This window comes from Sparassis crispa (assembly GCF_003851025.1).
Source record: "Sparassis crispa DNA, contig_000001F, whole genome shotgun sequence".
In the NCBI taxonomy this organism is placed as follows: domain Eukaryota; kingdom Fungi; phylum Basidiomycota; class Agaricomycetes; order Polyporales; family Sparassidaceae; genus Sparassis; species Sparassis crispa.
In genome coordinates this window covers 1,996,235-2,024,173 of record NW_020939748.1, presented here as the reverse complement: position 1 = coordinate 2,024,173, position 27,939 = coordinate 1,996,235, and the positions used below count along the sequence as shown (strand labels likewise).

At 52.3% G+C, this 27,939-nt stretch overlaps 12 protein-coding genes across 12 annotated transcripts; 5 read left to right on the top strand and 7 right to left on the bottom strand.

Moving 5' to 3' along the window:
- Positions 1-6: 6 nt before the first annotated feature.
- On the top strand, positions 7-687 carry SCP_0206850 (hypothetical protein; the record flags this gene model as incomplete). The annotated part of the gene is made up of 1 exon (XM_027754597.1): positions 7-687. One exon carries the CDS (start codon positions 7-9, stop codon positions 685-687), a length of 681 nt encoding a protein of 226 aa, XP_027610398.1.
- A 1,916-nt stretch (positions 688-2,603) lies between these two features.
- Positions 2,604-5,166, bottom strand: SCP_0206840 (predicted protein; the record flags this gene model as incomplete). Its single annotated transcript, XM_027754596.1, has 2 exons — positions 2,604-4,840; positions 4,890-5,166. 2 exons carry the CDS (start codon positions 5,164-5,166, stop codon positions 2,604-2,606), a joined length of 2,514 nt encoding a protein of 837 aa, XP_027610397.1.
- Positions 5,167-5,487: 321 nt separating this feature from the next.
- SCP_0206830 (predicted protein) lies at positions 5,488-9,571 on the bottom strand (the record flags this gene model as incomplete). The annotated part of the gene is made up of 6 exons (XM_027754595.1): positions 5,488-7,860; positions 7,917-8,078; positions 8,134-8,902; positions 8,959-9,082; positions 9,144-9,343; positions 9,393-9,571. The coding sequence occupies 6 exons, from the start codon at positions 9,569-9,571 to the stop codon at positions 5,488-5,490; spliced, it is 3,807 nt and encodes a 1,268-aa protein (XP_027610396.1).
- A 245-nt stretch (positions 9,572-9,816) lies between these two features.
- SCP_0206820 (Cytochrome b5) lies at positions 9,817-10,492 on the top strand (the record flags this gene model as incomplete). Its single annotated transcript, XM_027754594.1, has 6 exons — positions 9,817-9,898; positions 9,955-9,983; positions 10,038-10,074; positions 10,131-10,228; positions 10,289-10,365; positions 10,417-10,492. The coding sequence occupies 6 exons, from the start codon at positions 9,817-9,819 to the stop codon at positions 10,490-10,492; spliced, it is 399 nt and encodes a 132-aa protein (XP_027610395.1).
- Positions 10,493-10,955: 463 nt separating this feature from the next.
- Positions 10,956-11,582, top strand: SCP_0206810 (Uncharacterized protein; the record flags this gene model as incomplete). Its single annotated transcript, XM_027754593.1, has 3 exons — positions 10,956-11,103; positions 11,169-11,329; positions 11,388-11,582. The coding sequence occupies 3 exons, from the start codon at positions 10,956-10,958 to the stop codon at positions 11,580-11,582; spliced, it is 504 nt and encodes a 167-aa protein (XP_027610394.1).
- A 550-nt stretch (positions 11,583-12,132) lies between these two features.
- SCP_0206800 (Purine-cytosine permease fcyB) lies at positions 12,133-14,134 on the bottom strand (the record flags this gene model as incomplete). Its single annotated transcript, XM_027754592.1, has 8 exons — positions 12,133-12,224; positions 12,289-12,981; positions 13,044-13,161; positions 13,232-13,441; positions 13,500-13,685; positions 13,742-13,785; positions 13,844-13,995; positions 14,055-14,134. 8 exons carry the CDS (start codon positions 14,132-14,134, stop codon positions 12,133-12,135), a joined length of 1,575 nt encoding a protein of 524 aa, XP_027610393.1.
- Positions 14,135-14,442: 308 nt separating this feature from the next.
- SCP_0206790 (hypothetical protein) lies at positions 14,443-17,447 on the bottom strand (the record flags this gene model as incomplete). The annotated part of the gene is made up of 7 exons (XM_027754591.1): positions 14,443-14,972; positions 15,023-15,625; positions 15,682-16,001; positions 16,054-16,284; positions 16,343-16,893; positions 16,952-17,198; positions 17,254-17,447. The coding sequence occupies 7 exons, from the start codon at positions 17,445-17,447 to the stop codon at positions 14,443-14,445; spliced, it is 2,676 nt and encodes an 891-aa protein (XP_027610392.1).
- Positions 17,448-18,216: 769 nt separating this feature from the next.
- Positions 18,217-20,665, top strand: SCP_0206780 (Beta-catenin-like protein 1 homolog; the record flags this gene model as incomplete). The annotated part of the gene is made up of 11 exons (XM_027754590.1): positions 18,217-18,240; positions 18,301-18,642; positions 18,700-18,806; positions 18,860-19,130; positions 19,193-19,286; positions 19,337-19,560; positions 19,619-19,767; positions 19,820-19,955; positions 20,011-20,247; positions 20,305-20,439; positions 20,495-20,665. The coding sequence occupies 11 exons, from the start codon at positions 18,217-18,219 to the stop codon at positions 20,663-20,665; spliced, it is 1,890 nt and encodes a 629-aa protein (XP_027610391.1).
- Positions 20,666-20,769: 104 nt separating this feature from the next.
- SCP_0206770 (U3 small nucleolar RNA-associated protein) lies at positions 20,770-22,616 on the bottom strand (the record flags this gene model as incomplete). The annotated part of the gene is made up of 5 exons (XM_027754589.1): positions 20,770-20,927; positions 20,984-21,164; positions 21,222-21,536; positions 21,599-22,207; positions 22,302-22,616. The coding sequence occupies 5 exons, from the start codon at positions 22,614-22,616 to the stop codon at positions 20,770-20,772; spliced, it is 1,578 nt and encodes a 525-aa protein (XP_027610390.1).
- Positions 22,617-22,880: 264 nt separating this feature from the next.
- SCP_0206760 (Translationally-controlled tumor protein) lies at positions 22,881-23,641 on the top strand (the record flags this gene model as incomplete). The annotated part of the gene is made up of 6 exons (XM_027754588.1): positions 22,881-22,939; positions 22,992-23,068; positions 23,119-23,249; positions 23,299-23,421; positions 23,478-23,547; positions 23,595-23,641. 6 exons carry the CDS (start codon positions 22,881-22,883, stop codon positions 23,639-23,641), a joined length of 507 nt encoding a protein of 168 aa, XP_027610389.1.
- Positions 23,642-23,966: 325 nt separating this feature from the next.
- Positions 23,967-25,751, bottom strand: SCP_0206750 (Protein disulfide-isomerase; the record flags this gene model as incomplete). Its single annotated transcript, XM_027754587.1, has 6 exons — positions 23,967-24,228; positions 24,287-24,367; positions 24,419-25,210; positions 25,264-25,347; positions 25,404-25,541; positions 25,594-25,751. 6 exons carry the CDS (start codon positions 25,749-25,751, stop codon positions 23,967-23,969), a joined length of 1,515 nt encoding a protein of 504 aa, XP_027610388.1.
- A 357-nt stretch (positions 25,752-26,108) lies between these two features.
- On the bottom strand, positions 26,109-27,569 carry SCP_0206740 (hypothetical protein; the record flags this gene model as incomplete). The annotated part of the gene is made up of 3 exons (XM_027754586.1): positions 26,109-26,248; positions 26,305-27,273; positions 27,326-27,569. The coding sequence occupies 3 exons, from the start codon at positions 27,567-27,569 to the stop codon at positions 26,109-26,111; spliced, it is 1,353 nt and encodes a 450-aa protein (XP_027610387.1).
- Between the last annotated feature and the right edge of the window lie 370 nt (positions 27,570-27,939).

The following is a 27,939-nucleotide window of genomic DNA, read 5'->3' as shown; positions in this document are numbered from 1 at the left end:
ACAATTATGAGCATACCCGCATCGCCTACGCTTGTCAATGGAGTACCCTCTCGAGCACAGACACCCTTTATCCGCACCTCATCGCCCTCACCTTCTATCGAACTCAGTCACGCATCGGACGAACAAGAATTTGCCACACGTCTGGTCTCGGCTATTCGTGTTCCTGCCGACTTCACAGATATCCTCGTCGCCTTACGAAATCGCCCGCAAGATCGACAAGCGGTGATTTCCATGCAACGAGCATTAGAAATGGTCGAGTGGATGCAGACGGCCAGACAAGAGCTCGTCGCAGCAGAAGAAAGGGCGAGTAGAGCCCGGACCAGAGTCGACCAAGTCTGGTCGTTGATGCGCAGTACGGTCACTCGTACAGCACAGGAGATTTGGAGGGAGCATGGAGACGAAGACATCGGACACATCCTTGGATACACCACTAATGGAATACCCGCATCCACTCCTCGCTCATCGCCAGAACCAATTCCCGTTCGACCTCGCCCTCCTCGTTCGCACGTACCCAGTGGACGATCTCCGTTATCCCAACCATCTTTCTCGACTGCATCCACTTCTTCGCGTCGCAGTCATCCCTACAGGAATGGACGTATTCCCGAACAAGGATCACGAACCAGCCGGCGGACATGCTACAGATGTGGAGGAGATCATTATGTCCGCGACTGCCCCCGACGACGATGAAGATCACAATATTTCTTGTGGGACAAGAAACGTTAGACGGGAGCTGATGTTACAACGCTCCCCACTTGTGATGTCCAGAACCCCTAGTCTAGGGTTACACCGGATCCAACTCCGGACCTTCTTCTTATCGCGCATGCAAGACGTGCATGTACGCCTCATCTTTACCTCGTTCTGATACACGACTCGTTATCCCCATTAGCACTGATTATCTCTCATGACCTTACTCAGCTTTCTCATACATATTACTTCCTCGCTGTTACCTTGCCCAGATATCGTTTCACCTTATCTAGCCAATGAACGATCTCGCATTACTGCGTAGTACTGCGGATACCTTTTGTATAAGTAAACGACCTTGTCGAGCTGGATCCCCATCTCGACCTGGTTACCATTAAACCAGCTTTTCACTTGCCTTTGACTGAGATCGACCGTCAGTAGCAGACAGCTACTATGAGTCATAAGAACGAACTCTGATCGACCTTCAGTGCGAAGACATCGCCAGAAGTGTCACTTGAATGGACTTGTGTCTTAGACTAAGACCTTGTCTCGTGACGACTCGACTAGACGCTCGTGTTTCGCTGCCGCGTAACAATGAGAGACAATCAGTACTAATGGGGATAACGAGTCGTGTATCAGAACGAGGTAAAGATGAGGCATACATGCATGTCTTGCATGTGCGATAAGAAGAAGGTCCGGAGTTGGATCCGGTGTAACCCTAGACTAGGGGTTCTGGACATCTGAATAAAGAATCGGAGGTTGCGCTCCGATGAGTCACGTGTTGGATCACGTGGTCTGGTAACGTAAAGGGAACAAGGGAAAGAAAAAGAAAAGACGCGCCACAAGTGAGGAGCGTTGTAACACACAATAGCTTTGATAGATCACCAATGGCACTAGCAATGTTTTCGAGCCGGCTCTGCAGTTTTTTTATGAGCATAGCAGAAAATGCACAGAGTGTGACAACTTGAAGTGAATGGCCATCCGATGTTTCAAGTTTGTTGCATGAGATCGTGTTTGAGCACGAGGATAAGGAGAAGACAATGTGGGTGCGGTGATACGCAGAAATGTAGGTTGCACCATACAAGATGTGGTATTCACTTACTTGGAGAGGGTGTCCCCGGTCATCCAAAAATGTCCGCACTACCAGATCAGACATGCTGGCGACAGTACAACTATGTCTGCACAGTGGATCAGGTGGAGTGCCAGGATTTTGCCTGTTCTACCCGCACTTAGTCTCAGACTTCGGCCGAATTTGGGGGTCACTTCTACTCGCATCCGCATCAGACATGTTGCAGCATATGCCGGGGTCCTGCAGGACCCTGGATAATCCCCCCAAAGGTCGTTGCCAAAACCCCCCCCCCCAATTTACAAAAATCTGTCCGGCCCATTTTTGGCCGGTTTAGGGAGTTTTTTGTCCGGAAATAGCGACATCCTCGCTCTGGGGATTTCCATTTTAGGCAATTTGTGGCTATTTTTGACCTTTTTCGGCTTTTTCCGGCGATTTTCTGGCGATTTTTGCCCCAGAACAGTTCCATGTCCGGATAGTACGACAGCTACATGGTCCTTAGGGGGTCCATTTGTCCGGATATGACGACGGCGTGAGGTCGATTTTCGCAAAAATCTGTCCGGATTTGGCGACGACCTTTGTGGGGATTATCCAGGGTCCTGGTCCTGCAAAGCCCAAGTGCAATCAACAAGTGTGCGAGATAACAATCACCAATAGGAACACAACTATTAATATCCGTGCAGGACGGACTGCAGAAGATGCCGCATGGGTTGGGATAGCTTGCTCTCTGAGCAAGAATAACTACTCTAGCAGATACACTCTATTCACAAGTGCAAATATTATTCCAGCATCCAACTGTCCACCGGCAGCTACAAACAACAGAAACCGAACCTTTACAGATAGATGAGAGTATAAATTATCCCGAACTCGACGCCTGCTGCGCCCTCCGCCGCTCCGCCTCCTCCAATACGTTCTTCGGCCCGCGCTTCGCCATCGCCCACAGGAAGACGAACACGACGATCACGAACTGGATCCACAACCACACCTCCAGCATGACGCCCACGAACCCTTCCTGCCGGCTTGACTCGGCACGCAACACCGCCGAGGTGTGCGGACAAGACATGCCACGCAGCTCCAACGCCGAGCAGTCTCCTTCGGCCTCCGCACCGCTATCAGCGCCTGCGTCGCCGTCGGCAGCGCGCTTCGTGCGTGCAGACATCGATACATTTTCCGAAATGACGGCGCCTGGGGGTGCCTGCGCAGCCTGGTCGAAAGACTCCCCATCGGTGTCCAAGCTTCTGCTGGTGTCTGCGAAGGAACGACGGCTGCGCATCGTGATCTGCGTTTCGGGTAGGTGCGCGGAGCGACGCTCGACCCATCGGTGCGTGCGGGAGTGCACAATTTGTGAGAGGCGGAGACTCCTCGTAAACGAGGCTTCGCGTAGCTTGTCAGGACTCGGGGTCGGGGGCTGGATGTTAAACTGGGGGCCACCCGGACGAGAAGGGGAGAACGGTGGAGTGGACGGACTGAGGTTTTCTTCCCACTCGCCTTGTCGCGTCGTCCCTGAGCTAGAAGGGGTCTCCAAAGAAGGGAAGGCGAACCCAGACTTCTCAGCCGTCGGAGACACAAGCGATGTCGAGGACATGTCCCGCGAAATATTGAACGCAGCGAGATCGTACAGGCTACTGGTGCGCAAGTGGTGGTTGCCGGCATTCTCGCCCCAGTCATCCCCGAACTCACTTCCAAGTTCGCTGCCCAATGTCCGGCCAAACCCAAGCCCGTCCGGAGTTTGCAGGCTACTGAGGGGAGGCGACAGAGGGTTCAAGCCATTCGTAGTAGCAGTCGACAGGATGGAGAAGTCCCCAGTCGGTGCCAGTCGGACGGAGCCCGACGGAACGAAAGCAGGAGAAGGCTCCACTGGGCGATCAAAGAGGCCCACAACAGACTTGCGCGTTTTGTGGCTTCCGCTGCTCATGTTGGGAACATGGATACTTCTGGTGGTGCTCTGCATGTCATTGGTAATACCACTCGCGAAGGGATCCGGCGCCGCGCTGAGGTATCCGCTCAGGTCGCTATCAATAGTCCTGCGTAAACTGCTGAACTTGATCGTGTCCCCAGAGAAGACGCTTTCTCCCTTGACCGGGGAATCCGCATCGTCTGGTCCAACTTGGAGTTCCACCTCGGCCCCGTCGCTCAAGCAGTCGTACAGCTGCCTGATACCCTCGGCGTCCCGCTGCGCTGCTCGAAGCCGCCCGCCAGTCGCTCTCTGGTCTTCAATGATTTGTGCGTTGGTTTCCTCCAGCTCGCGGATCTTAAGCAGCAGTTGCGAAACAATCGCACTTTCCGCGACTAGCTGAGACGATGAACGGGAGGGGTATGGCATGGGGAGAAAGGAAGAGGTGTCATTCTCCCCGTCGTCATGACTGTGATCTGACCCGTCGGATTCCGAAGGATCTGACAGAGAAGCTCCGCCGGAGAGGTCTGCGGCAAGGGCTGCAGAAACCTCTTCAGCACTATCAATGCTGGTCGTATGAGGGCGATACTTCGGCAACTTAGATGGGGGAGCGAAATCCCTGACCTCCTCGCTTGCGAAATCAGGTCCTGAAGCAGACTTCTCCTTGAGTGCCTTCAGCCGTTCCACGCGCTCTTCCTTCCTCCGCTGAACTTCTGACGCGCTCATGTTCGCTGCCTTTGCCTGCTCTTCCAGCTCTGCGCCCTTCGCCTGCGTGCTCTCAAGCTCCTCGCGGAGCGTCTGGATCTCCTTCTCGAGCTTGTGCAGCTTCCGCTTCCCCGCCTGGTCCGCCTGCTGGGACTCAGCCTCCAGCTTCTCCAGCTTGTCGAGCAGCTCGGCGTTCTGGTCTGCGAGGTGCGCGAGCTCGGTGGGCGTGACGGATATGCGGCGGGAATGGTGGATGCGTTGGGTAGTGGGGCCAGGGGAGAGCACACGGCTGTCGCCCAGCATGAACGGCGACTGGATTATAGGAGTTGGTGCGAGCGATGGGGAGGTTGGCGCGGTAGATACGAGGGGTGTAATAGGTGCGGGAGAGGCGGTGCGCGTGGAAGGGATGCGGGAGATTAAGGTGTCATGCTTCGTCTTGAGCTTGATGTTACCTTCGTACAGGCTCTTGCAAAGCGCGGAGGTGAAGCTGAGCTCTGGAGGGGCATGAGCACCTCCATTCTGCGTGAACGACTCCTGTCTCACCTGTTTCACGCGACTTGATCAGCTCGTCTGCCTTCAAAAGCAGCCCGGACAGCTCTTCTCTCGACCTGTCGTTCCAGTCCTCGCCAGGGTGTGTAGGAAGAGACAGACGCCTGACGTCGGAGGCTACCAGCGGCGGGGGGATGGGGGATCCCAGCGTCATCTCCTCCTCGAGTACATACGGAGGGGGTGGGGGCCTGGAGAACTGGATGGAAGGGATTTTGCGAGTCTTTGCTGGGGGTCGCGGTCGAGGGGTGGCGGAGACACTGTTGGAGAGCATGACGCTCGGAGGTGTATCTAGAGCGCTAGTCGTGGACTCTCGCGAGGGAGGCTTAAATGGACCGCTGATAGATATCCACGAGACGTAAGCGGATGTAGATGCACAAGGAAAAAAGAACGGTATGCAAGGCATAAGACACGGTCGCCTCAAGGTTACAGTGCATGCACAGACCGTCAGCCCCGCTATCACGTGACAATCAAATTCAATATCAATCGGGACCGCAAACGAGTATGTTGATGACTTCTACTGTACAGTATCTACCATTGTTGCATTAACTATATGTACCACACAAGAAACTAAAAGTCTCGCCTGCAAACCCCCTCACTTCTTCTCCTCCGCATTTGATGACGACCCGAACGCCGACACGCGAGCATCTGACGGCGGGTTGGAGAGCCCGAATGCGCTAGGAGTAGAGGCTTGTGGCGGGTTGGAGGATCCCAACGCGCTAGGAGTAGAGGTTTGTGGCGGGTTGGAGGATCCGAACGCGCTAGGAGTAGCGGCTTGTGGCGGGTTGGTAAATCCGAACGCGCTAGGAGTAGCGGCTTGTGGCGGGTTGGTAAATCCGAACGCGCTAGGAGTAGCGGCTTGTGGCGGGTTGGTGAATCCGAACGCGCTAGGAGTAGAGGCTTGTGGCGGGTTGGTGAATCCGAACGCGCTAGGAGTAGAGGCTTGTGGCGGGTTGGTGAATCCGAACGCGCTAGGAGTAGGGGTCTGCGACGGGTTGCCGAACGCAGAAGGTGCGGGGACGGCGGCATTATCGGTAGAAGGTTGCGTGCCGAACGCCGGAGCGGTCGTGGCGTTGTTGGTAAGAGAAGACGCACCAAACGCGGAAGGCGTAGCCGCGGAGTTATTGCCAAAAGATGTCGCACCGAATGCTGAAGGCGCAGCATTAGTGTTGGAGGTGGTGGGTTGCGTGCCTAACGCAGGCGCGGTAGCCTGGTTACCGAAAGATGGCGCACCGAACGCTGACGTCGATGCAGTGGAGCCGAAGTTGAATGAAAACTTCGGCTTCGTCTCCGCTTCGCCGGCACCTGCTGCCGTCGGAGCTGTCGACGGCCCCGTCGTATTCGTGGCAGCGGGCGACGAGGTGGAAGCAGTGTTTCCAAATGCCGATGGTGTAGAGGAAGAACTAGCCCCTGCATTACCGAATGAGAACTTTGGTTTATTGCTGTCTGCCAGTTGAGTAGTCCCACTGCTGAACGCAGTAGACGAGCTTGATCCAAAGTTGAATATTGGCTTCGCTGGCGCCGCGCCACTCATCCCACTCGTGGAGGAATCAGCAGGCGCTCCGAACGGCTTAGCAGAGCCACCAAAGGCTCCGAATGCAGACGATGAACCGCTCGAAGCCGAGGGCGTTGCAGGCTGTGCAGAAGGCACTGGGGCTGCGAAGTTGAACGAAAAGGCAGGTTTCGGTGCCTCAGCAGCAAGTGCAGCAGTGGATGCGGGTGTAGGAGTAGTACTGGTCGGTTTGGATGTGAATCCAAAACTGAACTTTGGTGGACTCGGAGTGCTGGAGCTAGGAGCAGCGTTCGTGGTAGCCGCGCCTGCATCTGCGAAAGGGCTCCCGCTCGTTTGTCCAACGTCTGCTGATGCGTTCGAACCAAGAACAGCTGGCGGGCCAAACGTGGGGGTTATACCAGTGAAAAAACCCGTCGCCGCAGTTGTAGTGGACGGTGTCTGAGATGCAGTAGAAGCTGGAGTCAACCCGAGACGACTGATCAGGGAATTGCTAGCAGGAACTTTGCTCTGTTCCGACTGCTCCGATTGCTTCGAATCCTCCTGCCCATGGGGAGTAGAAGACGCCCCTGTTTGAGCGGCAGACGATGGAGCAAAATTGAACGAAAATTTGGCTGGCGCACTCGCCTGGCCTGCTGCGGGAGGTTTCGTAGTACCGAAGAGGTTCGATGCAGGCGCAGTGATACTGCTTGTGGGCGCGGATGTGGACGCTCCCTTTGCCCCAAAGAAGTTGGGCACACTCGAGGTCGAACTGGGTAAAGGTGTTGCACCCGAACCTGATTGTCCGAAGAACTGAGTTCCCAACGAAGGAGTTGAGGGTGTAAAGGTGAACTTGTTCTGAGCTGTAGAAGAAGTGGTGGTAGGCGCAGCTGGGGATCCAGAGGTAGGTGCTTTGATCGTGTCCGAGGTGATACTGGACGCGGGCGTTGACTCAGGAATAGTGAGCTTCGGGACAGACATATGCGTATCCGTAGACGCGCCAATTGAAGGGCCTCCGAAAGACAAAGGTGCAGGCGTCTTCTGCTGGTCCGGTTGAGAGGGCTTATCCCCTGGAGGCGTCAGCGTGATTGATGGGATGGCGGCCGCAGGAGCTAGGGAAGAAGCAGACATTGTCAGAGCAGCTGTCGCTTTCCCGGTGTCCACAGAGGCACGAGCAACCTGTAGTTGCTTCACCCGCATTTGCTCCATAGCAGCAGCTTCCAAGTTCTGCTTCTCCCACTTGGAGTACGATCGAGAACTGTGGATTTTCGGGCTCTCAACTGCGGATGGCTCCGGGTCGATTTGATGCACGGAAGACACGCGGCGTGAAAGAGCATCTGGTTGGAACGGGTTCAGGTGAAGACCGACATTGGTTGCAATTGACTGCATGAAAGGTTCTCTAGGTGGCACCGGCGAAGGGCTATCATCTTGTGACATCATCGACGACCACAGGAGACCCTTGCCATCATTTGGAGTGTGCTGCACAAGAGGATAAATCGAACAGATAAGGTAAAAACAGGCTATACGTCACGCACCGGCACATCACCAGGAGTGGCAGGTTCGCTGACAACTTTGGGACTATCTTGCCAGGCTAATTCTTGGCGGTCCTTTGCAGCCTTGTAATCATCCTCAGACAACCATGTCTCTACGAAGACATCGATGTGTGTTGCACGGTCTGGATGATGGGAGTCGCTAGGCTAAACACCCGGGTTTTATCAATCTCCATATAACAATGATGTGCAGTTCCCTCACCATATGGAACCTTGAGCGAGACTGCTTCACAACCTCACGGCGAAGGCGCTGGCCGTTGGCACCTACCTTGTAATGCATCCCGTTAACCTCCCACTCCTCTCCAACATGTCTTCCTTTGCAGAGAGGATCTTGCGAGAGTTCGCCCACCGGAAGATCATAAGCAACATGCCCTTTCTTGCCGCGTTTCTTACGTGAATCCCTCTTCGGCTCCTCTTCATCACTGTCCAACGCTTCAGCTTCCCGAGCGCGTTTCTGACCACGCACGGGATCCGGTTTTTTGTGCGCCATAGCTCTCCGTTTTCTTCGTCGACGCCCCCTCTCTTCATCCTCGTCATCCTCAACAACTGAGCCTTCCTCTCCCATCTCAACTCTAACACGCTTCTTTCCCCTCTGGTTTCTACTGGTGGCCTCATCATCACGCATCTCCTCATCGACCAGATATTCCTGAGGCTCCTTGTCGCGGGGTGCTTTCCTCGCCCGCTTATCCCGCCCACCAGAGCGCTGATGACCTTCATCAACCACGTGGCTAGCCGTTCTTTTGAAACCTCTCTTGGGTGGGGCAATTTCTTCATCTACGTCCATCTCTTTCTCTGACTCTCGCGCTGCCGAGAGTTTCTCATCATCCGAACTCGAACCACCCTCAGTACGTGACCTCTTGTGCCCAGATCTGGTAGGTCCCTCCTCTTCGCGGGCGTGCTTCCGGTGGACACGCGGAGGATCACCCTTGGGATGATTCAAGTCGTTGGCCAAGGGAGTGGGAGGGATATTACTAAATCGACCAAAACAGTGAATACAGAAATATGACCTTCATATTAATGCACCTACGCAGCCACGTCTTGACCTGCATTCTCAGGTACGCCACTGTATCCAGTGGCCGGTCCAACCTCTCCACGGATCGCAATAACAGGCGCGACTATATTGTTAGGAGGAGCCGGTGAAAAATGGGTGTCTGATATCATGGAAGCAAGTCAGCTTCAAAAAGGCGCAGAAGCAAAGGCAGCAGTCTGTACCAGCAAGATGTGAGACTCGCTGTCCAAGTTGTGGAAGATTAGGCTGAACCGGGTGAGACTGGGGCACAGATGTCTCGTCTTTTTCTTTTTCACGCGACCGTGCTGCCGTGTCTTGTTCTCGAGCACGCAGAGCAGCACCAAGAGCTATCGGGAATGGGCGATGGTCATAGTCGGGAATGCCGTGTCTCCTGCGTGTGGCCCTAGGAAGGCTCAGGATGCCGTGAAGTGGAAAGCAGGGGGTCAGCTTACTTCTTTTGTGTCGAATCTCTCCATCGGTATAAGCCAGCGAAGATATGTAGCAGAAGAAAGGCCGCAGGAAGCAGAATAAAGCCTGCTAACGATGCACGAGCGAGGGACCATGCGCCTAAAGAAACATCGTGCGAAATCGAAAGGTCACCACCCAGAATATCGGAAGATTCGAAGTCCATGGCTGGCGAAGTGGGGTTCGGACGAAGAGAAACGCAACGGCCAGCGGCGAAGAGGAGAACAAGAATGTATGGTCCACGGTGAAGGAGCGTGGAATTCACGTCTTTCGGAGTTTGAAGAACCGTACGCGCGTCGTAACAGGTGTTGACTAAAATTCGCATGCCACGTAGAACGCGCGATAGCTGCATATAAATCCCAATTGACCTATTCTCGTTCGCGTCTCTGCCAGCTCTTCTACACTGTCACCATGGCCGAGAAAATCATCACCTACGCCGATCTCAAGGCTCACTCTACAAAGGACGGCGTCTACGTCCTCCTCCATGAGAAGGGTACGTACTGTACCCTGCGTACGCGTATCCGGTCTTGGCATTGAGCTGCGAACCAGTGTACGATGCTACCAAGTTCATCGACGAGGTGTTTAATCTTCAGTGTTACTAGTTTCAGGAGACAGCTCACGTTGAACACTAGCATCCTGGAGGGGATGAAGTGATTTTAGCAGAGGCAGGTCAGTTCAAAGAGGTCCTTTTTTCCCTGATAGTGCCCTCAGCTTCTTTGCTTTAGGCAAAGATGCTACCGAGGCGTTTGAAGATGTCGGCCATTCGGATGAAGCGCGTCAGATTTTGCAGGGTCTGTACATAGGCGAATTCGAGAAGAACAGCGTAAGTTTCCTTCGTCGCTATCATGTTTGCTGGCACTGAGCTTCTGTGACCGCTGTTTAGGAGCTGAAGACTAAAGGCCCAGCGGCATACTCATCCTCAAACGGCGCTGTCAATACCGCGGTCCAGCAAGGATCAAAGTACGTCTGACATGTCATCATATCGTCTCATGTTCTGACGATCCAGCGCAGCATGATGTACTTTGTTCCACTTGCAGTGCTCGGGGTGTACTTTGCTTGGCGTTACTATTCCAGCGGTTCACTATAGATCTATACACCGATGGTCGATGTCCTGTGCTCTGTCTTTTTGTGGTGGAGTTGTTCTTTGTTCTCATCACTTGCATCCCACTCTCGCGTGCTTCCTCCCTCACTAGGCTGTTGTATTGACGAAGTGAGGCCTGGGGCGTGCCTGAAATATGATGGCCTATCACATTGAGTTGAGCTGGACCGTTCTCCAGCATGGTGGTCTGATGTTTATTATTCTGACACGGTGTTAGGCGGTTGGACGTAGTTATAACTGTGCCTCCTGTAGTATGAGCTTTATAGGGTTTAGGAAGGAGCGTAAGGGCAGATCTGTATATGCATTTCGGAGCCCCCAAACACACAATCCGACGGGCTGTTAAACTTTGAGCTGCACGCGTAAATACGTTGCAATTGTTTTCGCGTCGAATAATAGACGCCCATGTGTGAACACCGTTGAAGGTTGAAATTCACTACGACCTGCAACCCAGATGTCGCCACAACTTCGTCTCAATGCCGTAGCTTTCGTATCTGCTCAAAACCACCCAATTCTCATACGCACCTTCTCGCAACCCCGGCAAGATGAGCTGAAATACCACTACATAGCACATACCAGTCTCGATGTCATCGAAGAACGCAGTGCGCTGACCGCTAGTGGTGTACGTTCCGCTGCCCGCGCTCCCTCTGATCTACCCTGTCCGTAGTCAATGCTGCCGTTGCTGCGAAGTCCACCGAGTGCTATCTCGGCCTACTCTACACCATGGAAGATGTCGCTGTGTACGGCTACTTGACGCCTCTGAAGGTCAAGATCATCATCGCCGTCGCCCTGTCCGATTCCGTCGTGCGAGATGCGGATGTCATCATGGTGCGCTTCTTTTGTCAAATCCACTGAGTCAACCGACGAAATGTCGCATGTACTACAGATCTCCAAAGCATTACACACGGCGTACCGCCAATCTGTCGCTAACCCATTCCTGAGGCTGAATGCCCCGGTGGATGGGACGATTGACCACGCCGCGCTCCTTCTTGTGGGCAGCCCCAAATGGAGAGGGTTTCGGCGCCGAGTAGACGACATCGGGAGAGCTGTGGGTGCTATCGGGCCTGCCGTTGCCTCTTGAAACTACGCATGCCAATACACCTCCCCTAAACAATCCAAGATCATTAAGACTGTACTCTCTGGTTCATGTTGTACACCCAGACAAGGGGCGTCGCCCACCCCATCGTCTGGAACATGCAGGAAGCATCGTCCTTGCGAGAAGTGACGGCTGAACCTAGATGAAAATTGCCTTTTTATTGACTCAGTCTGCGAAAGATCACAGAAACTGGGACAGATACGGGGCAAACATTCGAGTCCCAATATATTTATCGCCTGAATAGCCTAGGACCGACTGATTGTGATTTAAAGAGAGCAGGACGTCAATTTGCAGTGACTGGTAAAGAAGATCGACTATTTATTCCTATCGACTAAAGCCTGTTGACGACCCTCGGTGTAAGTATCATTTCTTGGGTTTCCAGCCTACGAAGGTACCAACTGATCATCACATTACCTAAGGGCCCGTGCTTGCCGTTCAATAAACCGGTAATGCAAAAGAGCCAACAAATTTTAGGTCTCCAGTCGTTAGAGTCTACGGTACAAGGCAACATCACTACACCCTTCGCTCTCGAATCTCAATATCCCCAATACTTTCTCTCAAAGTACCGCAATGGGGGAAATACAATGGCAGTGAACGCGAAACTTAGTTCGAAGCCAATGTCGCCACCTTTAGAAGAGAACGTCAAGCTATGAGCTCGGAGACATAACATCGCAGATGCAGATGAACACACCATATTGGGGGTCGCCGATCTTTCTGCTGATGACTCCGACATACCACGTCTGGGCCATACCCAGGACGGCTCCGGCAACACCACAACCCAGTGCGATGAATGACGCTACACCAAGGGGGAGCTTGCGCCAGTTATTGTAGTCGTCAGGCTCGTAATTTGACCAGCGGCCTTTACGGAAGATCAGATGCTCTTCGATCAAGATCGTGCTGAAGATGGCGAGCCAATATGAGAGGATCGTGAGCAGCGTGTCGAGCGCCTGTTCGAAGTGCGAGGCACCGACGATGGCGAGGACGATATACACCACGCTTCCGAGGATGACGATGAACACGCGGGGTATGGCCTGGCAGAATGGGTGGATGTTCTGGAAGGTCAGCGCCAGAGAATAGATGTTAGGAATATTGTTCGCGATGATGGAGAGGGACAGGATGACGAGCAGGAATCTGCCGAAACCGCCCATAGGACCGGCCAGACCAGCGCCGAGTAGACCGCCCACCGAGTTTGTGTTGTATGCATCTTCCCAAGTCGATTTATTCACGAAGGTCGTCATCGCAGCGGCGCCAAGGGACTCGATCAGAATCAATGGGATGTTGAGGCCAAGGTAGGTCCAGAAGAACACCTTCACAGTCGATATATTCTCGGGCATTCGGACAGTGTAATCTGCAGCAAGAGACGTCCATCCAAGGGCAAATCCAGCTAACATATACAGATACATCAGCGGGAAAGCGAAGGCAAGTTCGTCGAATTAAAATACTTACCTATAGCTGCACCGAAAGATAGAATATTAGAGGCCTCCACCGCTCCAGTGCCACCCCAAGTGCCACTATCTGTGAACCGATGAATTTGACCTAGATAGATAATGAAAATTATAGCGACCTATCAAATGCAGAAAACCGGGATATGATGAGCAGCTGCACCGCAGGACACTTTGATCCCAGTAACGTACCGGTACCCATGAGTACATCTCATAAAGGTGGACGACGCGATAGCCCATGAAACTGACAATGATGGTGCCAATTGCAATGACGATAATTGCTGCAGCCGTGGGGATTTGATGGTGAGTGCTGACCGCCCGCAGAGTCTGAGCGCCAACAATGGAGTTTACTACGGACCAGCCCACACAAGCGATACAATTCAGGACAATCGGTATCAGGGCCTGCAAACCTGATGCGTCAATGGTTGTCAATCCAATCACGTTTGAGAGTCTGACCCACAGTGAAGAAACCGAAAGAATATCGCGACAATGTTAGCTGACGGAGGCCGAGCTTCGGGCCCCAAGTCGAGAAGTAGGCGACGGGGAGGGTCGTAAGAAGGTTGAAAAAAAGGATCGTCAACACTGCATCACGAAGTCCCAAGTAGAACAGTGAAGCTCCGAGGGTACCCAGAGAGAAGGTTGAGGTCTGGTATTTTTTTCCGGGGTCAAGGCCTACCTAGGAAGATTTTGAGAAGAACATACGGTCATGTTTGCTGCGAGCCACATCCAGAAGGGTGCTAACACGGCTGCATATCCGCCATTGAGCTGAAAATATTTGAGGCAGCAGACAGTCGTGTGACTTACATGTCTGGTCTCGTTGGTCCGGAGGTATGCGCTCGATACCCTGAGTCTCGACACCATACTTGTCGAGCTTCTCGACAATTCTCCACAGTGCTCTGAAACGGTTCCGGGGGACATTGTCGGAAAGTTCAGAAACTGGAGCGGGATGAATGCTCCTACATGCAAAAAAATAAGTTAAAGATAAAAATGACTAATGAGATAGAGGATCACTCACTCGTGCACGCCAGCTTCTTCAAGTTTGGCAGATACCGAACTCACAGAGTGCTTCTCGTCCAAAGAATGTGAGTCGGGCATGGGGAAGAGGACCGCAGGAGACGGTGGCAGGATACACGGGAACGGCGCAACGCGGTGGCGGGCAGCTTATCTTTGCATGTGGACCAGAATTATATAGCGCCGTCACATCTGCCATGGTCGCCTCGCCCGAAGTTTTTTCTTTCACTGATAAACTTGCGATCAGGAACGGACCGTCTTACGCATGATCGGGGCACGATAAGATAACACATCCGCTTCTCTTGAAACGGTGAAACGGATGATTAGCTGACTACGCCAATTACGTGGCTTGAATCAACCGCTGATTGCAGATATCACAAGGTCACAAGAGATTACAAGCCCACCATCGCTCCTTCAAGCTGCTCTAACCCTTCCAGCGTTTCCCGAGCCATCACACGGACCACCCCATCTTCGTCCGTCGCTGCAATGTACCCCAAAGTGCTCTTTCCCCGTCTCATCAAACTCACCGGAAAACCGACGTGTTCCGTACCCGGTGAATCATACAGCCGCATCGTACACGCCTGGACGAGCAGCAACAGGAAGTGCAGCGCAACACGTCTCAGTGGCGGAAATTTCGAATTCGTTGATGTTGGCTGGGAATCCATCGTCCCGAGAGCACAAGTTTCCTTATCTTCAGCCAATCCCCCATCCGGGGAAGCGGGGTCTTTTCTGGGCGGAGCACGTACCGACTCCAATTGCAGAAGATCAATCATGGCAGTCGAGAGGTCCGCAGAGTAGGGCAACAAAACCAAGGAGTCAGTTTTCGCGCATTGGGCCAAGAGAGAAAGTGCAGAAGTCCGCATGGTTGTCGGAAAATGCGATGCGCTCATGACCGCAAACAAGGGCGGAACGAGCAGATCCCCTGCCATTTATGAGCACTTATCAAACCACCAGGCACACCGCGAAACTTACCGTAAGCGGGAAGGACGTCACCACATCTCCGGATGACCTGGCCCAACGCCTCCCCTACGCGGGTTCTCGCATCAACGTCTTGCTGCGTCATACCACTTCCTCCCAGGCCGTCCAAACCCTGCGAATAGATGTCAACCAGACCTTTCAGCACTTCTTTGCCGAATCCATCGACCATCGCGGCCAGACCTTGCACCGCGTTCAAGTACATGTAAGAGTCGTCATCCTGAATAGACTGTAGGAATATGGAGAGAATTGCAGGCACTAACGCGCGATCGATCGACGGCTCCTCCAAGCCTGACTTTGTTCTCCGGGTGGAAACAAGCTGACGAAGCAGAAGCAAACCGTGCGCCCGCACAGGGAGGAGGGGATCCTGCAGAAGTTTGAGCGCTTTTTGATAAATCTGTTGTGGGCTATCCTCGTGAGTGGCCGAAGTCTTCATCTCCGGGAACGATGCCGACGTAGACGCCAAGCGCGCCGTCATGACCATCCGAGCCTCCCGGACAAGAGGTCTCAGCGTCTCTGATGAATCCTTCGACAAGGGCTCTAGAAGAGAGAATATGTCGTTGAGAATAGGTGCCGTTCTGGCCGATAAATCCGGGTTGGCTATGGGAAGGTGTAAGATAGATCCTAGGCCTTGCCCGTTCAATTGATCAACACACCTTCCAGAACAGACAGAAGAAGATCGACAGCAGTAACAAGCATTTCCTGATCCCCGGACCTTCGCTGTGCTTCGTCATCACTGTCTTCATCTTCGAGCTCCTCGTCTTCCTCCTCGACAATGCGCAAGTCTTCCATCCGCAAACCAGCTGAGCTGGGCTTACTACGCTTGCCGCTGGAAACGGTAAGTTTGTTGGCTGACTCGAGCGCGTGTTTGACAAATGAAAGAATGTAATCAGGCTTTTTGAGAATGTTGGAGGACGTGCCATCGGCCGTCAATTGTGACTGCATCTGCAGAATGAGCTGCAGATACATTAGGGTCCTACGTGCATATGATGAGCCAACGTGACCACATGTGAATGAACGGAGCTGACCGTAATGGATCGGCATCTGCTTCCGATTTTACTTCCCTGTACGCCTCAAACATTCGCATGAAGAGCTCAGACGAGATCTCTGATCGGTCAAGAGAATTGAGAAATTTCACGAAATGCGCGGGGTCTGGCCGGAGGTCCAGCGGATTCGAGTCTACGCTGAATTCCCCGGAATCTTCAGCCTGCTTGAGACTCTCCGGTGTGAAAAGAGATAGCGAAGGAGCTCGGGTTAATCTGAGTGAAGGAAGATCAGTATGAGTACGAGATGTGCCACTGAGGAGGATCCCCTCACTCTTCCACTCTCGTCAGAGTTCCTGTCATGTCGACTTGCCATTCACCGCCTTCACCGTTGATAATGGACCATAAAGTCTGCAAGCCTTCTGACGCGCAGACAACCCTTCCCCAGGTCATGAGCAGGCTCTTCAAGGAGTCCTTCGTCGCTGGATCTGATGTTTTCGTTTGGTCAAGACGAAACAGGATCGCATATAAAGTCGGGATGATCGGGGTAAGTAAGCTTGAGATAAATGTGGGTGAGGGGTCGGCATTTGTCAACAGCGTTTGTAGAATTGACAGAGAAATAGATGGCGATAGGTCGCGTTGCTTCAGAGTTGCTGTTGGAGCTTCGTCTTCACCCTGCACTGGAATGCGCGGCGAAGGAACCAGGAATGGAAGGTGCAATTTCGTAAGCAGAATGCCTGAAGCTACTCCAGGCGTTGGACGGTGGCCAGACAATAGCATGCGAGAAAGTGAGAAAGCCGCGGCACGTCGATGGGCGGGCGGGATCGTTTCGGGGTTCGTAGACAATATTGTGATTAATCGAGTAATAACGTTCTCGTAGTATTCCTTTTGAGAACAAATGGTAATCAGACTTTTGGTTGTAGGATGTAGCGATAACACTCACATTTGGCTTGGTGCCGGTGGGTACAGTACACAGTAAGCGCCCGACGTGCTCAAGCTTCTCTAATGGCGCATCATCACCCGAAACATCTTCCTCGCCAAATACAACGGCAAGCAGACCAGGTACTCCTTCCGGACGAAGCAACTGCCGGCTTAGCAAGAAGCCACATGATTTACGAACATAGGACAAAGCAGACGGTGGGTGTGACAGTATACCACCGAGAGCGGCGATGGTCTGAGACGCGGGGAGACTGTACAATACGCATCAGAGGAGATGGAATCACTGACCTGGTGAGAGAGACTAACATGGACAGTAGGTGTATAACTAGTGGGCGGAGATCATCCACCGGACGAACAGAATCCGTAGCCTGACGCTTGGGCATCCAGCCAAGAACGATACATGGGGTCAAAATATCAGTCAGGTGCCTGTTGAGCAGGGTCAACGATATTATTGTCTCCGCAAGCGGCCCCTGCAGTCCACCAGGCAGTAAGAGATGCATAAGTCGAGTAACTGCGGATGACAGTGTCTCATAGTCTGCCGGCACATCAGTAAGGTCAATAATCTGTGCGCCGCCATGATGCTTCGGGGAAGGTTTCGTCGGTGTGGCAGCGATAACACGACCAAGTAATGGTTCCAGGGCCCATTTGAAGATTATGGAGATGAGCGTACGGATCTGGGCCAAATCTCGTGTCCCGATTGCCACACCTTCGTGAAGCGTTCCCTCCGAGGGTTTAGAACCGCTCTTCGCCGGTATAGATGCAAATTCTGGTGAGTTTGATGCAATTAAGATGGCTTGAAGCCGTTCTATGACGCAAAGCGCTTCTGTGGCTGTCTCTAGCTGCAAGTCTTCAAGTGGTCCATCGGAAAGATCGATATCCTTGTCGAGAGCCTGGTAATACTGGACAAGTCTCTGTCGCAGAATGTCCTTCAGTGCGGATGCGCCTACTGATGCCGAAGAGCCTGCAAGAGGGGCGCTGGTACGCAAGATATTAATCACTTCCTTTTGCATGGAATGTTGGGACAGAGTGCGTGATCAAGGAAGCTAGCTATAGGGCTCTCGGACTTTCTCAACGGTTCTTGAGATCCAAGCGATGGCTATGGCTAGGTTACGTCACCGTGACTGCTGTAGACGTGACCGGTGCGTGATCGTGAATCTGTGTCTGCCTTGCACTGGCAAATTGCTTGCTTCCAACCTGCACAGTATATTCTGTCGAATAACCGCCTGTAGTCTTCATCCAGCATCCGATCGGTCACCCCTACTCTCAGCAATGGATATCGACAAAATATTCAAGGTGTGGTGTAACAACATTGTTCCGTCCTTGGCCTGTTCATGTATAGTGCGCATTCGTTAGGTTCCCAAGTTGCCTGCCGGCAGCAACAAACGAAGGATGCCGGACAACCCAACGCCAGAAATGCTGAAACGGATGCGGATGGATACCGATTCCTCAAGCGCTGCCACATCCACCACCCCTCACGACACTTCTCGCGGGAAAGATGGATCGCGTGCAGCTAGCGTTCGAGACGAGGAAGATGAGGAGGACAAATTGGGAGGCGAGTTCGCCCCTGGAGGAGATGCTGACTATTTTGCAGAGGAAGATGAGGAGGGTAGGTTCTATGGAGGCGGCTTGACGAAAGAGCAGAAGGATATATTGAACATATTCGACAAGGCTGGCGGCGAGGACGTACGACAAGATGTGAGTGGCCAGTACAAGTGCTCAATGTGCATCGCATGGTAATGGATGTCCGCTCAGCTCGATGAAATGACCGTTCCTGGTGTGCGCAGACTGCTACTGCGATTTGAGCGCGCTGTAAGCAAAAACCAAGACCAAAGATCAAAATATCCGGATGACCCAACAAAGTACGGTTTCTCGTGCCGCTGCGGTCACCTTTTGTCTTAGAATCATTCCGCAGATTTATTGACTCCGAAGCCGACCTGGATGCTGCCATTAAAGCTTTGTTGCCCCTTGCACAGAATCCTATCATATCTTATTCAGAACTTGTGAAAACAGGCTCTCTGGCATTACTAATAGGCCTACTCAGCCACGAAAATGCGGACATCGTCATTGACGTTGTAGAAGTAATCCATGAGTTGACAGACGAGGATGTAGGGAACGAGGCAGAGGAGGATGAGGAGAGTGAAGGATCAAGAGACGAGGCACTGAAGGTTCTCGTGGAGAGCCTGGTAGGTCTGTTTCACTCATTCACAATTCTTAGATCGTTCCAATTGTGTTCTCCCACTCCTAGCTGGAGAATTCCATTTTCGAGCTACTTGCCGACAACTTGCGTCGTTTGAACGAGGATGAGGAGTCTGATAGGCAGGGCGTTTTCCACGTATTAGGTGTGAGGCCAGAAGTTTGTAGGAATGGTTCGTATTGACAAAGTTCACAGGTATCTTCGAGAATATTCTCGGTTATAATGCCGAACTATCCTCTCGGCTGGTATCCAAGACCACGATTCTTCAATGGCTATTGAATCGGATTGAGTTTAAGACCTATGATGAGAACCGCGGTTATGCCGCTGAACTACTGTCCATTCTCCTACAAAATCGCCGATCTAATCGTTTGGACTTGGGTTCTCAAAATGGCGTGGAGATCATTCTGAAAGTTCTGTCAGTAAGTTTCGTTCACAAACTCCTGGTGATATCTCGGTTAAGAATTGATTCCTATACAGCAATACAGGAGGAAAAATCCAGCAGATGCAGAGGAGACAGAGTTCATGGAAAATGTCTTCGATTCGCTCTGTTCCGCGCTGGGTGAGCCCGAAATCAAGAAGCAATTCCTTGATTGTGAGGGAGTCGACCTAATGGTACTAATGATGAAGTCTGCCTCATTACTATCACCCCTGTACGCTGCGGTCTCATTACCTTTGCAGGGATAAGATGCAGTCGCGGTCACGATCTATCAAAGTTTTGGATTATGCCATGTCTGGCCCATCGGGCACAGCCTCATGCGAGACTTTCGTGGAGGCACTGGGATTGAAGACACTGTTCTCCACATTCATGGGCAAGGTGGTATATTCCGTCAATCTCTGATAGACGAGGATGCTGAAACACATTCATGCAGCCTCCAAAGAAACATAAGGGCCATGCAGTAGCACCAGCTTCAGAAGACACTTCCCACTCCCTTGGTATCATCTCCTCACTGTTCACCAACCTCCCTTCCGACTCCCCGGTTCGAATTCGTCTCTTGGCGAAATTCGTGGAGAACGGCTATGAGAAAGTGGAGAAGCTGCTTGAGGTCAGGGATGCCGCACAAACACGATTGAAAACGGTCGAGAAACAGATCGAGAATGAAAGGAAGGTTCGAGATCGCTCTTCAGGTAGCATTTGACGCATGCTAAAATGTGTTCGCCCTCAGGGTATGGTTGCCGAAGGCGAAGAAGTCGGCACAGACGAGGAAGACATGTGGTACCTACAACGTCTTAATGGGGGTTTGTTCACAATGCAAACTACGGACTACATACTCGCATGGATAGCGATGGAGGACGACGGGGTGCGCCCTTGCCTTACACAATGTGCTCCCGCGCATTTTCTAATTCGACCGACAGATCCGGGCGCATATACAACAAATGCTCAGTCGTCGAGACAAGTCGCTCAAAGACATCGTGAAGACGTTACATATATACCATGACAACGTCAACGAGGACGAAATGCAGGACGACGGCATGTCGCGACGGGAGATTCTGCGCAATCTCATAGCCTTCCTGGATGCATGTTAACCTTTTAAAGAGATTTTCTGACAGGTACCTCCAGGTTCCACTCCCTTGCGAAGACCATATTGCAGCAGTTGTATACATATACATCTATACACTTGCATGCTATGTCATGCAGATAGGGCGGAGGACGCAAGAAGCATGTCTAACGAGCCCTTCGTTTTCACCAGCTCCTGCTGAAAGTGTAACTCTGCTTGGACCTTTTTCCGTAGTCGTACAAAAAGTGTGTCGATGAAGGGCGATTGGCCAAGAATGGGGTTATACATATCTGTGATGGTGGCAATCAGATCATGTGTGAACGGCCAGTAACAGGGTGAAACAGACCAATGACCACTCGCGTGATATCACATACCATCTCGCCGAAACGAGGGTCTGTGACATGTTTTAGAAGGAGATGGAGTACAGGCTCAAGAAGAACATCATCACGGCCTGCCAGCGCCGTCCGAAGGCCGTCTCTGTGAATGAGCTCCTGAATCAAGGAGAACGTTGTAGTCGGAGGTACTTGCTGGAACGCAGAAATAAGATGTCGAAGAGAAGGTTTACGAGACAGCGTGGCACCAACCTTCCGCAGTACCGAATCAAGCGCAGCCGAATACTTGAAACCTTTGAGCATCTTGTCATACTCCCTTAGTCTCCTCCTTCTCCTACTCTCAACTCGAAATTCGTCGACATCTCCTACAGGCTTGGATTTCTTCTCTCGTAAATGGCTCTGACCCATAGATTGGAAGGAAGCCCCTAGAAGGGAATCAACTGCGCTCGAGCGGAGAACCATAGAAAATGCTGCGTCATTGCTAGCGACGTCGGACGCTTTGAGTTGACTGCGGCGAACGGAGAGCGTGCCATCAGACATGCCTGCCGCAATGTGAGTTTCGTCGGGCTGTGCAATATATCCCGTAATGGTAGAATCGCATACGATATCCAAATGAGATTTTGACATACCGAGATAGCAAGACAGAGAATTGGAGCGGGATATCGCATGGTGTGCACAACCTTGTACGTGCTAACATCGTAGACTTTCACCATTTGATCCAGACCTCCTGTGAGTAGTCGACTAGCATTGGAGTTGAACGACATAGCGGTGACAGTCTTCTGATGATTTGACAAGGCGCGTGTACATCGACCACCCGCTACAAGATCCCAGACGCGTAGAATCGGTCCCGCAGACGATAGTGCAACAGTACCAGAAGGGAACAGCAACACTTGCTCAACAGCAGCCGTGTTTCTGCCGCCTCCTTCGCCTGAAGCACCGCCCATGACCATCTCGCATTCGCCCGTTCTCGAGTCAAACAAACGCACAGTCGCATCGTATGAGCCGGTGATTACGAGGTGCGGGTCAGATGAGGAGAATTGACCAGACCGAACGTAGTCCGAGTGGTCGGTGAAGGTGGAGATGCATGATTGAGAAGGGACATCCCAGAGCTTGACGGTAGTGTCGTCTGAACATGAGATAATACGAGTGTGATCCAAAGGAGAGAATTTGGTGATATGCACTGGTTGCTTGTGGGATTCGAGAGTCCGGAGGATTGCACGAGAATTAATATCAAAAACCTATGAGTCGTGACGTTTAGCTTCGAAGCGATTTTTTGCTGTCTTCGCACATACATGCGGTCAAAAGAGCGACAGGAACAGTAACGAAACTCACCTGTATAAGACCAGTGTCATCTCCTGCAACTACCAGCTTGCCATCTCCGCGTATGCAGCCGCTTCGCGCAATGTCCTTGAACCTGGAGATCGTTTTGGTAACTTTTTGTGTCCTTGGTGCATATATTTGCACTCGGGTAGCGGCAGTAACGGCATATCTATGCGGCTTCGAAGGAGAGAAGTGTACGGATGTGACTGGTGCATATTCTTTGATGAAGACTGGGTGCTTGAATTGTCGCCAGTGTCTCGATTCTGCGTTGTGCTTCGTTGCATATGGACGCACATGTTTGGCTACCACGACAGGCTGATAATCCATCGCCGCTCAAGTGTATTTTGTCGTCAAGTATAGAGCGGAGCAAGCAGTGCGTCAATGCATTTGGGAGGCTGCAAGTAAGCAGCAAGACTAAAGACGTCGCCGATCGCGGCCGCGCGTCCGTAAAAGGAAGTCAGTTTTGGCAGGTAAAATCACGTGACCGTACTGATAACAAGATCGATTGGTTCTGTTTTGCTTTAAAGCTGTACCACATAGTACTACTCTGTCTCTCCTTCGCTTTCACAGTGTCTTTCCTACGTTTTCACCATGTTGCTGTACTCCGACGTTATTACTGACGATGAGATGTTCTCCGATGCCTTCCCTATGTCAGTATCTGCCGTGTCTCGCCTTTCAGCGATTGACATTCTGTGACTACAGCAAGGAGATAGATGATGTCGTGTTTGAAGTAGATTGCCAGATGATTACCGTCAAGGCTGGTGCTGACATCGATATTGGTGTGTTCTTGAATTTTCTCTTTGACAACAAATGCTCAATTGCCATGCAGGTGCCAACCCTTCCGCAGAGGAGGCCGAAGATGCTCTCGAAGAGGGGGCTACTCAAATCAACAATGTCGTTCATTCTTTCCGTCTCCAATCCACTTCATTCGACAAAAAGTCTTATCTTACTTACCTCAAGGTTTAAATCATTTTAGTCCCTCTGTTCCGCCGTCACTGACGTTCACTAGGGTTACATGAAAGCTGTCAAGACAGCCCTTCAGCAGTCCAAACCTGAACGGGTCGAGGCCTTCGAGAAGAATGCGCAGACATTTGCGAAGAAGATCGTTGCAAATTTCAAGGACTACGAATTCGTGAGTTTTACCAAGTGTATCCGCGTCCAATTGATGAACCAACTATCTGGATGCAGTACACCGGTGAATCGATGAACCCGGATGGTATGATTGCGCTCCTCAACTACAGGGAGGACGGTGTTACCCGTATGTCCTGCATCATTCGTAACAACATCTTCTAACGTTAGGTGCAGCTTACTTCACCTTCTGGAAGGATGGCCTCAAGGAGGTGAAGCTCTAAGGCACCCAAACTGGCATCAGTCTACTGTGTTGCATGTCCTTGCTTGTATCTTTATCTTTGGATCATCCCTTAGGTGACGGCCAGATGAATTCGCGGAATCGTTTAGGCATGGTTTGTGTCAAGTATCAGTATGCAGTGCTGGGCTGAATCCTGCCGCATTACTCCACTCGCCTGTACGTGCAAAAGTCCTCCCTATTGATTCCTACACCCGGTCGTAGTGGTTTACTATCCCGTATCTAAATGCAACTGGGATGCAGAGCATGAATTCCAGTGTTTATCAAGAAAAAGTAAACTAGTAACAAGATACGAAAGTAATACGGATATCTCATAGCTCGTCATGATGATCTGGCTGCTGCTGCAACGGCACCTGCCCTTCCGGCGGTGTGACATTTTTAAACGGCACTTTGGCATCAAGAGGGTTCTCTGCGTTCTCCTCTACGAACGCAACGAGGCTCTCGAGGGACCTATCGCCGTCATAGTCAACGAAATCGCGGGACCCAGCCTTCTTGAACTTGAGAGTGGGGAAACCAGTCACTCGGAAAGGCACGGAGGGCGGGAGATCATTTTCAGTGGATTCCATCTTCGCACTAGGTATAAATATCGTCAGGTGGAGATTACGCAGGTGAGCGAATGTAGAAGGCGTACATTGTGATACGGTCCTTAACATCGGCGTAGCGATCGCCTAGTGAATCCCAAGTGGGTTTCAGACGCTTGCAGTGTCCGCACCTGATACAGACGGTGAGAAGAAATGATAGTCCCGGCCAGTAATGTACGCACCAGCTAGCATAAAATTCGACGAACACGTCCTTGTCGTCATCGTAGACGACCTCATCAAACTGCTTGCTGACAAGGGTAAATACGCTTTCATCCTGCGAAGCAGGGATAGGCTGGCTCTTGAGCTGTGGCACCAATTTTCCATCCACAAATTGCGACACCATCTCCTCGATGGCCTCCGCATTGAAGTCCAAGCTCTGGTCGTACGGGTACTTCAGCTGTTTCTTTAGGTCCTGAATAACGAAACTCGGCCACTTGGGTTCGTTCAAATTCAACGCCTTGGCGTGGTCCCCGTACTTGACAGCATCAATCCATACGAAGTTGACGGCACCATTGTACTTCGCAGCGATGGGTTTCAACGCAGCAACGTACTCATCGTGATTGGCGTCGCTGGGATCTACGAACAAGTAGGCGAGAGGTTTGCCGCTTTGAGCGTACGTCTGGAAGTTCTCTGAGCCAACTTCGTCGATGATGGGAATCGAGAGATCCTTGATCCACTGCTCAAAGTCCTTGACTTTGACAGACCCAACGGGATACGGGTATTCAACCTTGGGCTCGTCAAATGCGCGGTAAAGGACGACAGTAGGTGCTTGTACACCAGCAGCTTCGAAGACAGCTTTGTCGATGGTCAAACCGAATAAGTAATCATCTCGCAGCTTGTTTGCGGTCGCGCTGAATTCGGGACCGGGGACATCGGTGGACGAGGGGAGGAAGGCAAGCGCTACGATTCTGTCGGCACGAACGAACTCCTCATAGTTCTCGCTTGTAACATCCGTGACGGCAGGAAGCGACTGCCTGGAAGAACACATGTCGATATTAAGGGGCGGTTACGTTCCAGTGGTACTTACTTGATCATGTAGCTGATAATACCGTCAGCTTTCCGAGGCCCGGGGTAATCACTGTACTCGCCATTGCGATACACTCTCAGGGTGCTGATTAAAATGCTGTTTGAGCTGCTCATTTTCTTCGCGGATCATGGGGAACTCACGGATATCCTTGAATACCATTCGCTTGGCACAGGTCTGCCTCGTCCACGCAGTTAACTTTGGCAAGCTTGATACCCTTGCTTTTGAGGGCAGTCGCAGCTTCCTCGTAGTGAGGAGCAAGAGCCTTGCAGTGACCGCACCTATACATAACGTCAGACACCTCGCTCGAGAGGATGCATTGGTAATCAGTACCATGGGGCGAAGAACTCCACGAGCACCAAAGGCTCGGGGTTAACCACCGACTCGAAATTAGCAGGGGTGAGGTCTATCACGTCTGAGGCACCCTCAGCAAGAGCCCATGGCAATAGAATGAGCGCGGTTGCGGACAAGAGAATGTTTGAGTACCGCATCACAGATACGGGGTGTTGGTGGATGTGGGCTGCGTGGCGCAAGTTACGACGGCAGCGCTAAGGGGTTAAATAGAGGAGAGGACAGGCTGACGTGTCAGACGGGAGGCCTGGAATGGTAACCTTTACATCGGCTCGTCCGAAATCAAGGGGTTAACTTTCATATGCCTCCTGTTATATCATCCAGAACTTCTGGTGATGAAGGCCGAAAGGCTCAACTTCGGGAGACACATCCTCATCCTGAACGTAGATGTAGAGCCTCGCGAGCACATGCGCAAATGATATCATATCATATATTCAAAGAGATAGTTACTGTATACGTGTCCATCATCTGGGTTTCGACAACCTCACGCATGAAATCTACAACGTTCCAAGGTCAAAGTCACTTCCTTTCTCCCGGCCTCCCCCGTATCGTTTCACACTAGGATTGAACGGTCGAGGTGGCGGAAAACTTGTCACAGGAAAAGTGTGTGGGCCCGCGTTTGGAGGAGGCGTAGGTACTGGTGAAAGACAAAGTTAGTTGGACCGCCCATAATCAGTCTTATGTTCAGCTCACTCTTACGGCGAACGGAGATCGTCCCATTGACATTGGAGGGGACGCCTGAGAGCACACTGCCAGCAGCAGCGCCGAACATAGGTACACCTCCATGCGGGTGAACGCTGGAACCAGAGTGCATTCGGGAGCTTACTGGAGAGGGTCCAGGAGGCGGCGGAGGCGCTATTGGTGGTGCAAGAGTGCTCCGTAATGGAGGAGGGCCTGGAGCTGGCGGAGCTTGTGTGTTGCGTGGAGGAGGCCCTGGAGGCGGAAGGGGTGGAGGTGAAGGAGTTTTGGTAGGTACCTCTGCATTGGAATGAACACGAAGGCGTATAGGAGGTGGAGGAGGGGCTAAGCCATTGCTACTACCTCGCCTCGCTGGGGGCGAAGGAGGGTTTGGAGGTGAAGGAGTTTTGGTAGGTACCTCTGCATTGGAATGAACACGAAGGCGTATAGGAGGTGGAGGAGGAGCTAAGCCATTGCTGCTACCTCGCCTCGTTGGAGGCGGAGGAGGAACTGCGCGCGCAGGCTTCGCGTGTGCGCTCCCATTATGTGGATGCAGACTAGACGGCCTCGGAGGAGGTGGCGGAGGAGCTCTACCTCCTGCGGCGGGAGGGTGTGGTAGTTTCCGATGCGGAAGAACTGGGGGAGAATGGAACGATTTACTGTGTGCGACGCCACGCGTTACCGCCGGGGGAGAAGTACCACGACGGGGAATTGGTGGAGGAACGGCAGGCGACGCACTGTTCCTCACAACGGGAGGAGGTGCTCTGCGAGGCGGTGTAGGGGCGCTGGCAACAGGGACGGGCACTGTCCTGGAAGGGGGTGTTGGTGCAGGACGGCTCAGAGGAGTCGCTGCAGCTGGAGGAGATGGGGCACGCGGTCGGCCAGAAACAGGCCTATTCGGAGGAGGGGGAGGTGCCGCGGGTGCTGAAGAGACACCATTTCGTTTCGGTATTGAGGGTGGTTTACCCAGCGCGGGAGGTTTTCCTGAAAGCGCGATGAAGCTACGAAAACTCGATACCGATGGGGCACCACACACCTAAATGGTTCTGACCAGCAGGCTTCAGCTTGGGGATGCCTCCGGCGAATAAGCCACCTAGTTGCGGAGGTCCAGACGACGCCGAGGACGCCAGCGGAATTGCTGGTGCTCCAGCACCTCCTGATCTCCCTCCTCCTATGCCTCCCTTTGGTGCTTCAACGGCAGGCGCACTGCGGTCATTCGTTTCGATCTTCTTCAGCCTTTTCCCTGCCTGAATTTGCTTCAGTAATTCGCTGGAGGCCATAGCGTGCCAGACGTCGCTGATGAGGTGGCTCTCTTCGGATGGAGGGCTAGCAGTAAAGCGCCAGCGCAGAGATATTCCGCGTGTTGGTGATTAGATGCTGAAATGCCCAAGGGACTGTGGCCGCAGATATGAGCACACGCGTGGCAAACCGGGCGGTGCTTGGGCGGTGCTGGCGATATCGCACTGAAGTCAACTCGACATGGAGTGTCGTATAGAGTTCAGTACTTCAGTGCAAGCTCGAACAAATCTATTAGAATTGACGCGGAGACAAAGTATAGCCGGCGGATCGATACAAATTTGTGGTCCTTGAAGCATGGTACTTAACAAGCCAAGTATATATGAACCCTCTGATGTCATTACTCGACGGCCC